We start from the raw sequence: 15,892 nt of genomic DNA, 5'->3' as shown, positions 1-15,892 counted from the left end.
AATTAATAATCTTTTTCTCAAAGTAATGATAAACCTGTGAGTTGGATGTAGAACAGTCAGAATCAATATAGATTTTTTTAATTTTAAAGTAAATTCAGATTGAACCGGATTGAACATAGTAAAAACATGTAAATTATAGTGTCCGTCCAAACATAAACCATTACTTATAGTGAAAACCACCCTTGAATGATGGGATGGTAGACTAAAAGCTTTAGGAATCCAAACTATAACATCTAATAAGTACCCTGTATCGAGATTGATGTAAAACAAGTGACATTTGACCTTTTTAGAGAAGTTTAGCAACATTTGGGTGGAAATGGGTGTATTTGCCGTTTCTCTGGAACCCATTGGTCGATTTTGATGATTGACATGTCTTTTGAACCGTTAGAGCCAATAGAATCGAAGGGGAATTTCCATATGTTACCATTGAGAAATGAGAGCTATGGCATGCAGTTTGCCCAAAGCGAAACCTATTTTGCGCTCTGCAATCTGAAAACTGAAAACTAGGTTTATTGCTGGATTATCAGAAATCATTTCAAAGTGACGCTGACACAATGGATTAACCTTCAGCAGCGGTTTTATCGTTTTAATGCCATTGAAGACACGTTTTGATCAGACAACAACGAAGGTAAGACATATTGCCGTGTTGGCTACCTACGTGGTGTGATGTCTTTGTTAGCTTCTCATGTTGCGAGTTCGGATCGGTCAGTAATGATACCAATACTTGTCGAATCTGTGCTATCTCAGTTTGCTAATCGATTGTTTGTGCAGATACGATAAGTAATAAGGGTATTTTAACGTAAGTTCTGTGCTAAGTGTGTTAGCATTGTTTCACTCAGGGCTAATTCAGAGCCTTTGTTATTACCCTTATGTTTCATTTTGCTAAACATGTTAATATTGTCTGATAGCTGAGTTTCTTCCCGTTAAATGGGTATGACACATTAATAGGTTTTTAAATGTTAAGCCCTCAGACGCTATTTCTTGCAGATGTTGGGGGAATGGGGCTTAACAGGTTATGGTATTTTATAAATAAACCTGCCTTGCCTGATGTATAAATTGAATAATTTCATATTGAACCTCAATACAATCCAAAGCATTTTTAATCAAGAAAATGTTATTCAACAACATGTATTTGTATAGCTGTAACTATTTAACAACATGGAACATATTCAGCAGCAGTGTGTTAGAGGGAGGGTTACGGTGGTCTACAGCAGGGTGCAGGTCTTCTTCGGGCTCGCTCCACCACTGGAGGGGCTTCCTGCTCCCCCTCCTCTCTGCCAGCTTTGAAATGCACAGCCTTTACTCTGGATATCGACAATAAATAATAATGTGTTCAGCTGATAAGTTATAAACATAGGAAACCAATGAAAAATGTTGAGTGTTCATAAAACTGCATGGGATAGGAAGGAACATCCTGCTTGCTGAGAGTAAACCTCTCTGGGGAACATCCGTCTCCATGCAGCCCAGAGGACGAAGAAGCAGCACCAAGTGGCAGTTATCACATAAAAGGTTTGTGAACCGTACAAAAACATGCATGCATGCACCTGCATTTAAATATCACTTCAGGACCATGACATAGAGCAGCAGCTAAATACTAAAAGCATCAAAAGAAAAGAAGTGTTTATGATGCTCTAATCTGTATAAGTTGTTGTATCATTACTACACCAATAGTTTATCGTTTAGCTATTCAAAAAGTAGCTCATTTTAATCATTTCATATTTTATCTGGAATTTTAAGATTTCACTGTTTGCATCCTATATATAAAATATAAAGGGATTATGGGTTTTCAATGTGAAACCATGAACTTTAATTTGAAGAGTAACTAAAGAGGTCAATTCAATGTATAAAGTAGAACAATTCTCTCTGAAATATAAAGGGGCGTAGAAGTATAAAGTAGCATGACATGGAAATCCTCAAGTAAAATAGATGTCTGAGCAAGGACATTCCCCAAAGTTAAACAGATATTTTACATTTCCCCCTAGTCAAATATTTGTCTCAAAATATACTATATATATATATAAAATACTACGAAGCACTGCAAGGCAAATGGCCCATTATGCACCATGGCTGTTTTAAAAGTAATATATTATTATAGAATATTAAATTAGTCTTTATTTTAATTGCTTACAAATACACGTAAGAGCATTTAAATGTTGTTGTTTGTTAATATTAAGACTATTTTAACATTTTGAAATATATTGGGTGTAACGTATCATATACAAATCTCATGTGTATAATTATGTAAACAGTAGCTGGTACGTATTAGTGTTAAAAACATGTAGTGGAGTAAAAAGTACAATACATTTTTTGGAAATCTAGTAAAGAAGTAGCTTTACATGGAAATATTCAAGGAAAGTATGACAAAATAGTACTTAAGCACAGTACTTGAGTAAATGCACTTCCCACCTCTGCCTTTAGAGATACACACTTGTAACAGGGTTTTTTTGTAAGGTAACGTGTAAAATATCCTACTCAGACAATACTCTAAGCAACGCTGCAATGTGTTACCTTGGAGGACGTTTGCCTCGAAGTATCCCGGGTTCATCATGTTTCCAGCCGGCCTGTACTGCCCCACCACAAACACAGTCTTTCCGTCAGTGGCCAACCCCACGCCCATCTCGCTGCTCTCCTTCCACACCACCTGAGTGAAATGCCCTGAGGGGGGGAGCAGCAGGGTGTGGAGTTACACTCAACCTCACACTGAAAGAACTGAAACATTGACTTTACAAATGTCACATGTATTAGGTTAGTGGAAAGCAATACAATTGAGTTGAACATTCTTTATTTAAACGTTATGTTATTGTTTTCAACTAACCTAGTATAGTTATATGAATTCCGTTGACATAATACCAGGCCCGGTTCCAGAACAAAATGACTCGGGGTGCATCTGAGATTAGAGAGGGTTATAAGTGGGGAGTGGACCTAACACCCTCTAGGGGGTCCTCACCTCCTCTAGGAGGGTCCTCACCTCCTCAAGGGGGGTCCGGGGGCATGCTTCCCCGGGAAGATTTGTTTTTAAATATTGAAGTTAAAAGCATCAATCTGGTGCACTTTGAGAGCAACATTAAGAGATCTATGGATCTATGCGCTCTTTGCTTGGTTCATGCCTTCCCAGTCCCTATCACGTAGCCTATAAGAGCATGGCGCCAGTTGTTGTAGCCAGTTGTGTCAACAGTTGGGTTGTGTTTACCAGTATTGCCGTTGAAACCCGGGCTGCTCCAGTTGTAATCTTTGATCTCACTGTACCAGGAATCCACAGCTTCTTTCCCTAAAATAATATAATTCACAAACAATTAAATGAGTCTTATATCAACATGAATAGGTAGTTGAGGTTTGTGTTTCTGGAAGCAAAAATCCAAAGTTGGCAAAGTCATAGAAAGACAGTAAACTGCAATGGCAGAGAAGGGATTTGGTGTAAAAGAAGAAAATGATTCAAAATGATAGGTTGGTGGTTATTGATAAAACATTGTGAACACATGTTCAAGAGACTGATAAACTGCTGTGAGCTACAACAACAGGAAGCCTGAAGCAGTGGTGTTTTATTGCCTAATCATAGTGGTCCGTTTTGTTTTTCACAGTCTTACCGAAGCATGTAGACAAACAACATTTGGATTTAATAACTAGGTAAAGGAGTAAGCAGTACCTGTGGGATTGCTTCCTGCTGAACTTGACATGTAGTAGATGTTCTCCCCGTCCTTAGTCCCACTGTGCTTCATGACGCTGGTTGACAGCAGGTGGTCAGCCCACTTCTGAGCGGAGGCACACATCTCGCTGTTAAAGGTCATTTGTGGCGCGCCATGCTTCGCCCTGTAGGCGTTGTGGGTTTCCTGGAACTCCTTCTGGAAGCTTGCATCTGTCGAAGAAAGAAACATGAATAACCTATGAGCCATTAGAGGAAACAGATCTTCAATATGTGAGGCTGCATTTTTAAAACCCTGCGGGTGATAACACACTCTGATAAGTGTTTTTTCCTTTAAGGAAAATCATTCCTGAGCAAACAATGCACCAACCTGCCATTGTGTATGTTGTAATGGAGCCTGGAATGACAGAGAAAATAGTTGAAAATCAAGTATAGACTTCAACAAAATGAAAAACAATCCCTAAAAATCCAATATATGATAACAAATGCAATAATATGTGCCAGGCATAGTGTGGTGGCGATGAAAGAGTCATTTCATAGAGTCCAGGTCTCATCAAGAGTCAGTCTCAGACCCTCTCCTGTGGTGCAGGGATCTCAGGCACGTACCTGCTCGGTGGAGGTGAAGGGATGTCCTTTGAAGATACACTTGCTTCAGCTGTCTTCAAGTGTGTGTTTATATACAAAAGCAGCCCCTGCCCCTCTGTCTATAGGAGGAGCCAGACTCCCTGCCCTTGCCAGTCATTATTTCCCTTATACATGCAGGGTTTCCTACACATACTTTACTTGGGCGGGCCGCCCAGGTATATTAACAGCCGCCTAAGTATATTTTGCAACCTATTTAGTTGTTTTTTTTCGCCACCACGACGCCATCTGCGATCGATTAACCTCTTAATCCCCAAGCCTGTTTTTCAGGTTTCAGGCTCGAAAATGACATTCCCAGAACAAATGACCATAGCTTCTCTTCTAAAAGGGTTAAATTAATAATCTTTTTTCTCAAAGTAATGATAAACCTGTGAGTTGGATGTAGAAAAGTCAGAATCAATATAGATGTTTTTTATTTTAAATACAATTCAGATTGAACATGGTAAAAAACTGTAAATTATAGTGTCCGTCCAAAAAATAAATGTTACTTATAGTGAAAACTAACCTTGGATGTTGGGTTGTAGACTAAAAGCTTTAGGAATCCAAAGTACAACATATAATAAGTACCCTGTATCAAGATGCAAGTGATATTTGACCTTTTTAGACAGATTTAGCAAAAAAAACCTCTTCTGGGGCCATTTGGGTGGATTTTCCTTATCTCTGGCCCCCCTTCTTCGATTTTGACATGTGACATCTCTTTCTGACCGTTAGAGCCAATGGAATCAAAGGGAAATTGTCCCGCACACACTCATGTTAAAAAAAGGTTACGTCTTTGTGCATTCAATCTTGCTACAGAGCGTAGGAATGGCCTGCTCTGATATTTTAAAACGGAATTGCAGTTTTATTGCTTATAGATTATCAGAACATTTCAAAGGGGACACAGACACATTGGATATTAACCTATGGATTAACTACATCATCATTGTTATCGTTTTAATGCCATTGAAGACCAGTTTTGACCAGACAAAACCAAGGTAAGCCATGTTAGCGTTGTAGGCTACCTAGCGCCACATGTTTTGATGTACGTTTTTGTTGATAACGTCGCGAGTTTGTATCTTTCAGTGTTGAGGTGGGCACCGTTAGATTCTGTGTCTTTACGATCATAAACGATGTGTTGGATGTGCACCTAGGATAAGTAATACGAGAGCTAGGAGTGATTTTCAGTGCAGTAATAGGTTAGCATTTTTCGCGCTGGGCTAATTCAGAGGCTCACTGTTAGCATTGTGTGTTTTAAAAAAAAAAAAAAAATGAAAAATATCAGTTAAAGGTGGGGTAGGTAAGTTTGAGAAACCGGCTCGAGATAAACTTTTTGTTATATTCCATGGAATGCTCTTAACATCCCGATAGCAATGAATATATTAAATGCTTTGACAATAAATCCATAAAAAAAATGCATCTGTGGAAGCCGTAGCACTGTAAAAAGCACGACCAATCATTTTAGCCGGCCCGGCTAAAGTAACTGGATGGCCTACCTGCCTGTCAGCCTTCCATCGGGGCACAAACTTATTTCGTGCCCTCATTGGTCATGTGCGCGTTCGTGTGTGTTGGAGGAGGGGCTCTGTAAGGAAGTGGAAGATTTTTTCCGGGTGTGTATTTTCAAATTCTAGCGCACTTGAGCTGGTTTCTGCAAAATTACCAACCCCACCTTTAAATTAGTTTTTTCCCATTATATGGATATAAAATATTCATAGTTTATTAAATATTAAGGTTCCTTATACGTTGTTTCGATTTCGGCCGGAACCGGGTCCGTGGGGCTTAAGAGGTGAACTTGTGGACAATGATCACTCGCTCTACGCCTCCTGTACCCAGTCCCAGACTGGCCATCGGGAGGACCGGGGGTTTCCCGATGGCTGTCTACATGATGTGGCCTGCCGACATGGCCACTGTCATACAGATCATATCATTTGTGGGTAGTATATTTAAACCAGTGGTTCTCAAATGGGGGTACGCGGACCCCTAGGGGTACATTGGAGTACTGCAGGGGGTACGTGAGATTTATTTAATGTTAATGAAAACAATTATTGAATTAATGCATTTAAACAAACTACTAATAGTAGATTAACTACTTTCTTCAAAAGTTTACAGTAATTCTGGATAATAAAATGGGAACAATAAATGGCTGCCTATAGAACACAGGATAAAATTCTTCTTCTCGCCTACAAAGCCCTTAATGGGCAGACGCCATCTTACCTTAAAGAACTCATTATACCCTACTGGCCTACTAGGGCATTGCGTTCCAAGAATGCAGGGTTGTTGGTTGTTCCTAGAATCTCTAAAAGTACAATGGGAGCCAGAGCCTTTTCTTATCAAGCTCCACATTTGTGGAATCAGCTTCCAGTTTGTGTTCGGGCGGCAGACACCCTATCCGTTTTTAAGAGTGCGCTTAAGACCTTCCTTTTTGATAAAGCTTATAGTTAGGGCTGATTAGATTCAGCCCCTAGTGTTGCTGATATAGGCTTAGTTTGTCGGGGGACATCTTATATCTTACTTCTTCCTTCTCTCTGTCTATACCTGTGTACTCTCATGTTCCGATTAACCCAGCTTCCCCAAATGTCTTTCTTTTTGGTGTCTATATACGCCGGGATCCGGAGTCATGGATGATCCTGCGGTCCTGTGTCCTGGATCGCGAGCGCTGAATCTTGAGTCGTGGCTGTGGTCCTGGATCATCGGTCCTGGATGGATATCCTCGTGGATTCATCTTCCTATTATACACACATGCATTTGCAAACATTTGGACTACCTATGTTGCAAATGTATTATCTTTTCAATTTACACACGGCATCTATTGCACGTCTGTCCGTCCTGGGAGAGGGATCCCTCCTCTGTTGCTCTCCCTGAGGTTTCTCCCATTTTTTCCCTTTAAACTGGGTTTTCTTCGGAAGTTTTTCCTTGTACGATGTGAGGGTCTAAGTACAGAGGGTGTCGTATTGTCATACTGATATTCTGTACACACTGTGAAGACCACTGAGACAAATGTAACATTTCACTGATTCTTGAAACTTTGCCTAAAACAGGTCCCACTAAGAAAAGGGCTAATTATGTTGGAAATGAATAACATTTACATGAATAAAAAGAATCAAGGTTATAATCAGAGGGTCTTTTGCACAAATGTATGGTTCTTTCATAGTTTTATTTTTATTTTGTATTAATTTAATGATTATATGCTGGCCCATTGCCTACATAATCAGTTGTCCTCGGATAGGAGATAATCATTTCAACTTGATTAAAAAAACAAAAAGTAATAATTTAATAGAATAATATTCTTACCAAATGAAAGAGTACATTGTAATATGTATTAAAAATTACAAACAGTGAATTTTGAACAATATTTACCATTATTTTGTGGTTGCTCAAAATGTGTCCCACATATTCGTCACCACCGTCAGATATTTATAAAAAGCAATAAAATCAGGCAACTACAAGGTCAGCTACATTCCTTAGGACCCCCTTTTCAAACCTTCAGCTTTACTGCATGCTTCAAGATTACTCAAGCTCCTGTAAGTTTGCTATTTTCTCTAAAACTTGTACATTTGTTATCTGACTGCTACTGTCACAACCATAACATGTCAACACTGTCTCTTTTGTATAGAAAATATTAGATTAGATTATGACATAAATGTATACTTTTTAAGACGAGGTCTGAGGTAGCTAGCAACAGTGGGGAAACAAGATGGCTAATGTGAACAACTCATGCATATCATGTAAAAGAGTAGGTTTTTGTCACCACCGTCAGACATCACCACCGTCAGATTTTCTGTCTGACGGTGGTGACATACTGTCTGACGGTGGTGACAAAAACCTCCAAATTGTACTCAAGGGAGGCTAAAGTATATTTCTTTACCACAATAACAATACACTGCATGCTACTACCACCATTGATATATATATATATATATATATATATATATATACCATTGGTCTATCGCTCAATCCTAGGGGATGAGGTGTGCCTTCTCTCTTTCTAAATTCACTATTATGCCATGTTCATTTGGCTTATGTCATGGGGGATGCACATAGTGCACCTACTACCTACCTACATAGCACATAGTACACCTACAATATCCCTTGTAAGCTATGCATCTCCAATGACTAAAGCCAAATGAAAATGGCATGACAACATTTAACCAAATATATGTTAAAACAATATATTTCCACACTTGAATTTGTCATCTGGTATTGGTAAGACTACTCTGACTATACCTTATAGGAGGCTGAATTTCCACTGGGGTCTGTAAAATGTGTCAGTGGTAACCGTCAAACCTTAAACTCTTAAGTCAATGTGTTCAATAAGAAATATCATCTAATTCACCAGACAAGGCAGTTTGGCGTAACATATAACAGACTGCGGAAGAGGAGGCTTACTGACAAAAAACCTGCATACATTCAAACAATAACTCAGAGGGTTCAGGATTTCTACCATAATGCAGCACGAATGACGACTGACAAACAGGACACAATAACACGGAAGAAAATAAAGCATCAGAGAATGATTCTGACTGATACAGTATTGAACCTCCACAAGGAGTTCATCAAGAAGGAACCAACAATGAAACTCAGTTACTCATCATTCTGTGCCTTACGTCCGTTCTATGTCACAGCACCAAGACTATCAGATCGCAAGACATGCCAATGCCAGTACCATGAAAATGCTAAGCTGATGCTTGAAGTCCTAAGAGAAAATGGTGTTGTTAAGTCTAGGATAGTTTTGAAGGATAGTTTTGAACTTGTCTGCTGTTCACAGACAAGCGGCATGTCTTCTGCGCTCCTGCACACGGTGTCTCTACAAACATACACTTCCCACACCACAGCAAGAGCAGAACAATGTTGAATGGCAGCAATGGGAACGAGTTCAGGACCAAACAGCAGATGGGCTCCACTTCAACACAAGACTTGTAATGCACAGTGGCACGCTGGCAGAGCTCATCCAACTATATGAAGACAAACTGACGAGGGAAACAACAACACATGTGTGCTCGGTTCAGAACCAGTCCAGAGAATACAGGAGCATGATAGAGAACTGTAATGATAGCACAGTAATTGTGCATGTGGACTTTTCTGAGGCATGGAAATGCAAGTATAGTTCTGAGGTACAGTCATGCCATTTTGGTCAGAACCTCCCACAGCTCAACCTGCACACTAGCATGTACTACACAAAAAAAGAGAAGACAGGATGTTGCACAGTATCAGAATCCAAGCGACAAGATGCGTCTGCCATTTGGACTCACATGGAACCAGTCCTGAGAGATATGCGTTTAAAGTTTCCAAAAGTTGATACTATTCACTTTTGGTCAGATGGCCCCAGCAAGCAGTACAAAAACAAGAACAACTTTTTTCTTCTCTGCAGTGTCCCTCCAACACTAGGTTTCCAGAGAACAACCTGGAACTTCTTCCCCACCTCACATGGGAAGGGAACCCAGACGGCATTGGAGGAACTGTGAAAAGGACTGCAGACAGTCTTATACTGCGGGGGAATGACATTGTGGATGGCAATATCTTCCATGAGATGGTTGGCAGAAGCCTTTGCAGTACTAAGCTCTATATTATTAATGAAGCTGACATGCCATACGATGCACTCCTTTCTCAACCACTAAAACCTGTACCTGCAACAAGGAAACTCCATCAGGTCACACCGACACACCGAAACAACTCTGAGATCCATTGCAGATCACTGTCCTGTTTCTGCAGTGAGCCACAGATGTGCGAGTGTTTCTGCCCAACAATATTCCAGTTGATTGCCAACACACCCAGGGTACAGGTTGAGGATGATGGTCCTATACCAATGCAAAAGAAGAAAGGTCCTTTGGAAATGTTGATGGAGGAAATGGAGCTGGAGGAAAGTGAGCAACAGCCAATGACCAGGAGTGGTCCTGACGGGACTATGACAGATCTATCTGCTGATGTAGTTCATTGCGGAGATTGGCTGGCGGTCATTTATGACCAGAACTGGTGGATAGCAAAGGCTGTCACTGTGGATGCACCTCATCAAGATGTGAAAGTGGAGTTTTTCCACCCTCATGGGCCCAACACACGATTCTATCCAAAAGAGGTGGAAGGTGGAAAGGATATGTGCTTCATACCATTTGACCATATTCTGGTCAAACTTGTGGAACCGTCATCACAAGGTCGTGCAAGCAGGACGAGGGAGATATACAACCTCTCTGCTGAAGTCATGGACTTCATAGAGGAGAAACATATACTCCATATAGGCCTACGTCCTGATAAAGCTGCATGAGTGGTGGAGTGATGTAGAAACAGTCAGGGAATACTCACAGGAGGTCACTTATGAATTATTATTATTTTTGTGCCAGATGTGTTTTGTGATGTTTACACAGAATGCTTTCTGTATTTAGAAACATTTCAGTTTATGGAAAATAGACTGTAAGATGTAGTTATTCATTTATCTATTCTTCACGTCCAATATACAGTTTACAGAAGAATATAATGTATTCTTTTATGAGTAGGGGGGGCACTAGATGACAGTTTAAGATGATGTCAGTAATGAATTGTACATTATTGCAACTGGTAATCACTTTATTTTTTAACTATGATGATTTGATATTTGATGATATGGGGCTGGGGTACTTTTATTAATGATATTGCTTAATTGTACCTTAAGTTACTTAATTAAATGTTTATCACAGTTCTCACAATTGTTATTTGTTGTACCAAATTGTTAAATAAAGTTGTTAAGCAAGGAATTGACTTGAGTGGTATACATTTTGGAATTGTATGTTGTAATGAGGCCAGTGTCACCACCGTCAGATTAGTGTCACCACCGTCAGTTCCAAAGTCACCACCGTCAGAGGGAGTTTTATTTGTTTTAAATGAATATGCTTGTAATCTGTTTCCTCAGTGCTGTTGAGTTATTAAAGTAATACTCTCTTTTAATACAAAAATGTGGTTTTTAAGTAAAAAAACATTACTTTGTCTGTTTAAGCTAAAAGTAAACGTTGTATGATGTAAGATCTTTTAAAGGAGCACACAGTATAAAAAATGAGCAAAAGTGAATATTCAACATTTTACAGCATATATGTGTACTTAGAATGCCAGATAATGATTTAAAAGCTCTAAATACATATTAGACTAAATACAAATAAAATATAAATCACTTTTTATTGTGTCTGACGGTGTTTACAAAAACAAAGTAATGACTGGAAAAACCTATTTTATGAAAAAAATACAAAATGAGGAGGTTGCACCGGTACATTGCTGAACAGCCAAGACCTTGGTCTATAATGATATAACTTCAGATTTTGTAATTTAACAAACTTTTTATTTTGAAAATTAAAACCTGTTTTATCCAAATTCCCAAGAATCAGTGATTTGTGATATTGGGCTATATAAATAAACATTGATTGATTGATTGATTGAAATGGGGTGCTCTCTTTTCCTGACAGCTCGTCAGGCTCGTGCAGCTCGCTGAACCTGTCATAAGTGACCCGACAGCAGAGGTGTGGACTCGAGTCACATGACTTGGACTCGAGTCAGAATCGAGTCACCAATTTGATGACTTGAGACTCGACTTGACAAAATCACAAAACACTTGCGACTCGACTTGGACTTGAACACCAATGACTCGGGACTTGACTTGGACTTGAGCCTTCTGACTTGAGGTGACTTGATCATTTAATTCAGAGGTCTCCAACACGCCGATCGCGAGCTGCCGCTAGAAGAAAAGACTTCCGTCTGGGAGAGCAGAATCTTCAGCCGCTCCTACTCTTGCTGATAATCCTTGCAGGCAGGGGCGGGACTTTATTTAGCTGGGCCACCAAGCGGCCAATCATATGCGAGGACACACTAGGATCATACCATTATGTGAAAGAAGGGTGGGGGGCACAGCAGGTGTAGTGGTACAGGCCAGCTGCACAGAGCGACGGGGAGACGGATTGGAAAAAGTCAAGAAATTAGCGAAAACCGAAAAAAGAAGCAGCATCTGGCTGCTTTTCAATGATATTGGAGAAAGCAAAGCTGAGTGCAGGATTTGTAAAATGAAAATAACCTTTTTTGGTTACCTTTATTTTGGTAACCACTCAGGATTTACTGTCAGAGGTGAGAGAAGTTCAGATCTTGTACTTGAGTACAAAAGCACCAGAGTGTAAGAATACTCGGTTACAATAAAAAGTCCTGCATTCAAAATGTTACAAGTAAAAGTAGAAAAGTAATAGCATCAAAATATAGTTAAAGTACCACCTGCAGAGGGATCTAGATGCAGGTGTTCTTTTCCCCATAGAGACCGTCTCGCTGCACATTATCCCTTGCATAAAGATAGATTGTGGGTCCCTTATAACATGTTGTACACAGTGGAAATAAACATTCTGGTCACCTCAACATCAGGGATTTTATACATTAAACTCCTTCTGAATCAAACCGCCACGGTAGCCTCACCTTATTGTTCCCTCTTCAAATAGAAACACACACGTTACTTTACCATTTTACAAATAAAGTAATTACCATGTTTGTTAGCATGCTATAATAGATTGAATGAGCAATAATACAAGGATGGTCTGGATCTGGGGGTGGGAGGGGTTATTTTTCCATAGTTTTGTCCTCTTGTCTGATTGTTGTTATTGTTTGTTTTTTCTGTATTTTTTGTAATTTGTGTTGTACTGGTTGTGATTGTACATTGTATTTTTCTAAATGTGTATGAATATATTTTTGAAAAACATTTTATCAACAATAAAAAAGGATTTGGTCAGGATCTAGACTCAGTGTGTAGTTTATTAATTAATCAATGCTCTCTACATTAGGAAAACACATACCAGTGTACCCGAGGGAGTCACACACAGCTGTGCCTGGATAACCAAACAAATTGACAAGATAACCAAAACCCTTGAATCTACACACAGCAAATAAACTCAAATGACACAACGAGATGTAAAAGGAGATCACACATACAGTATAGTCGATATAAAACTGGCCGCTTCAATCTGAAGAGCAACTAAAACAAAACACGGGAGTTTACCTTGTTCTTGTGAACACTAATGTTATCCACAGCACACACAGACCACGAAGTTCTTAAGGAGAAAACTAGTTCCTGAAACAAAACACGTTAGTGTACCTTGTTAGCTAATGTTAGCTAGCTGACATTAACGTTACACATTGCACTCATATTACTCACCGAAACCTTGTAAAGCCGGTCCCGCTGCTCTTACAGAACCGACTAACTCCCCTTTCGTGTATGTACAGCTCTCAACGTGTCCAGACTTGTAGTCACCTCGTTTTATACTTTTATTCTCATTCTGAAAGAAACAGGTGAAATTTGCTAACGTGACGGCCGTCTTTGTGATGTTGACGCGTATTGTGCGAGACCTAGAGACCTGTAGTTCACTCAGCGGTTTCACACAAAAAAATGTGTAACTTCTGTTATGCTGGATTCGTTATTCTCGCGTCCAGGTAAGAAGCTTAAAAAGGAGACTAAATGGAGTCTCTGAGAAGGTTCAAAATTGGTACTTTAATTAATAAAAAGCGCGGTAATGTTACAAGCAGGATATTGTTCAGTCAGGAGAGAAAGTCTGCAGCATTCCTCTCCCAGGTGCTGGCCGTGCAGAAGAGACCTTCCAAGCCTTCGTCTCTCCCGCTTGCTGGCTGTTCGCTCCTCCTCTCTGGGAGCTGTAGTGACGCAGGGGACTTCCCCCCCTCGTTCTCTTGTGTCCGATATCGCGTTAAACAGAGGATTTCGACATTTTACATTCATTGCTTACTTCCACATGCCTTTTCTCCTCCTTATCTCTTTCATAACTTTATATGTTAACGGCGTCAATAGCCACTTTAATGATACTAATGGGCAGTAGTCCCGGATGTCGTCATGACGGATTTTCAGAATAAAAGCTTGGTATTGGGAACTTCCGGGTTTTTCCAGAATAAAATAGCATTTAAACTGACGGTATGTTTAAGGTACATTATGCCATAAAACATTGATTTTAATTTCTAACAGTCCCTCCTTACACACCTAAAAGGTGTGTATAATACTGAAATCAATGAGTTCTTCATCTGAACTCTGCATAGTACATAACTCATATTAAAAACATACAATCAAAATGGAATGGTTCAATAGCCTCAACTTTACAAAAAATACTTTGACTGTGTTTAAACATAAAAGTGTTCCCTTGTGCATAACTTCTCGTGTTAACATTCAATATCATTCTTCAAAATGGCAGCAATGGCTTGGTATTAGAACATTTCTTCCTCCCTCCTTTCACAGAAACCTTTCCCACACCACGCTCAGTGTTAAGGCACTTGTTTTTACAAAGTCAAAAGAAACAAACCATTTTAAAATAGCAATGATTTATAAAACATGAGATCTACCATATTAGAATAGTGAAAAAATAATAAAGAATAAATAAACTATCTTGGAATAGTGTAAAGTAAATTGAAATGGATTCACTCCATTTTAGCATTTTAGTTTGCTCACTTCTTCACATGATTTCATAATTTAAAGTATCTCATCAGCTGGACATTCACTGAACAATCTCATCATTTTCATCAATATCTGTATATGGGTCGTCTTGTTCTGCTAGCATTTGTAACCGTCTCCTCATGAGAAATGTACCCTCCCTCCTTTCATACCATTTAAGGTATGAAAGTAATATGTTCTCTAGAATAGGCCGTCGTGATCAATCGGTACGTTAGGACATGGAAATGCAACATCTAGGCCTTTCCTAGGCCCCCCTATGTTATCCTTGTGCACTGTGGAGCCTAAACTCCCCCTGGGACTGGTCTCTTAGCCCTACTGGCTTTGGGGGTTTTGCCATGTTGATTAACTGCATAAAAAACATCACTTGGCTGTGCTAGTGCACAGGTCCCAGTCCAATCCTGTGGCAAGACTGAGTACAAGGTTTTAGTTCCATGATACCACCAAACACCTACTCTGGGGTACGGCATTCTAGACAGTCATTTCTGGGAGAAGATTTTGGTCAGTTACAACAGTTGTAGAGTTTCATCACTTGAAAGTTCCCACTTCAGTAGCTTTGGGTGGTCTGTTCTAATGATGTGATAAAGTCCCTGAAATGGTGTGAAAACCAGTGGAATATCACCAACGCATTATACTAATTTATCTTCAATTCTGGTCTACTTGAAGAACCATGCTAACCCCTTTAACAATGTGTGGAACCTTGGGTGCCCGAGCATGTGATAATTACTCCTTCCTTTAACAAGGACTTTAAAAACAGAAGTGGTTTCTTTAATGGTTTGTAGTTCAATTCAGGAATGTTCACTCATGGCAGATATGTTTCTACTTTTAAATAACGTCTCTAAATGTCAGGTCATCACTGATTAATGGATGAGCATTAGGAGGTGGTGGCACTTGTTTTTTAAAACTCATACTCTGGTGCCGTGCGCTCCCTCTGAAGGGGCAAGTAAGATTTAAAACATCTGCAGGGTGGGTTGAGCGACCCCTTCTCCCTGAACCATATTTGTTGTTGAAAATATGCACCATTAAAATGAGTGATCCAAGGCCCCGTATGCATTACTCCCAATTATACTAGTTTTTCAGAATTAAAATTTGCAATCGCTCTTTGCCTAGTTTCTTTTTAAAACTCTACATCTGGTTCGACAAACAAATGTTGTTTCCACCTTAACAGTTCTCCTATGGTAATATCCATGCTACAATGG

General features: G+C 39.5%; 1 protein-coding gene across 2 annotated transcripts; it reads right to left on the bottom strand.

The window, feature by feature from the left end:
• Positions 1-1,150: 1,150 nt before the first annotated feature.
• LOC117453194 (Golgi-associated plant pathogenesis-related protein 1-like) lies at positions 1,151-13,559 on the bottom strand. 2 transcript variants are annotated; one of them, XM_071204238.1, is made up of 6 exons: positions 13,401-13,559; positions 4,011-4,037; positions 3,644-3,853; positions 3,191-3,268; positions 2,509-2,655; positions 1,151-1,304 (listed from the first exon to the last, which is right to left on the bottom strand). In XM_071204238.1, exons 2-6 carry the CDS (start codon positions 4,015-4,017, stop codon positions 1,300-1,302), a joined length of 447 nt encoding a protein of 148 aa, XP_071060339.1. In that variant the 5' UTR covers positions 4,018-4,037; positions 13,401-13,559; the 3' UTR covers positions 1,151-1,299. The 2 variants fall into 2 exon arrangements, with proteins under 2 accessions (XP_071060339.1, XP_033947985.1); XM_034092094.1 differs by lacking the exon at positions 13,401-13,559 and adding an exon at positions 4,247-4,289.
• Between the last annotated feature and the right edge of the window lie 2,333 nt (positions 13,560-15,892).

This window comes from Pseudochaenichthys georgianus, chromosome 9 (genome assembly GCF_902827115.2).
Source record: "Pseudochaenichthys georgianus chromosome 9, fPseGeo1.2, whole genome shotgun sequence".
In the NCBI taxonomy this organism is placed as follows: domain Eukaryota; kingdom Metazoa; phylum Chordata; class Actinopteri; order Perciformes; family Channichthyidae; genus Pseudochaenichthys; species Pseudochaenichthys georgianus.
This window is presented reverse-complemented; position numbering and strand designations above follow the sequence as displayed.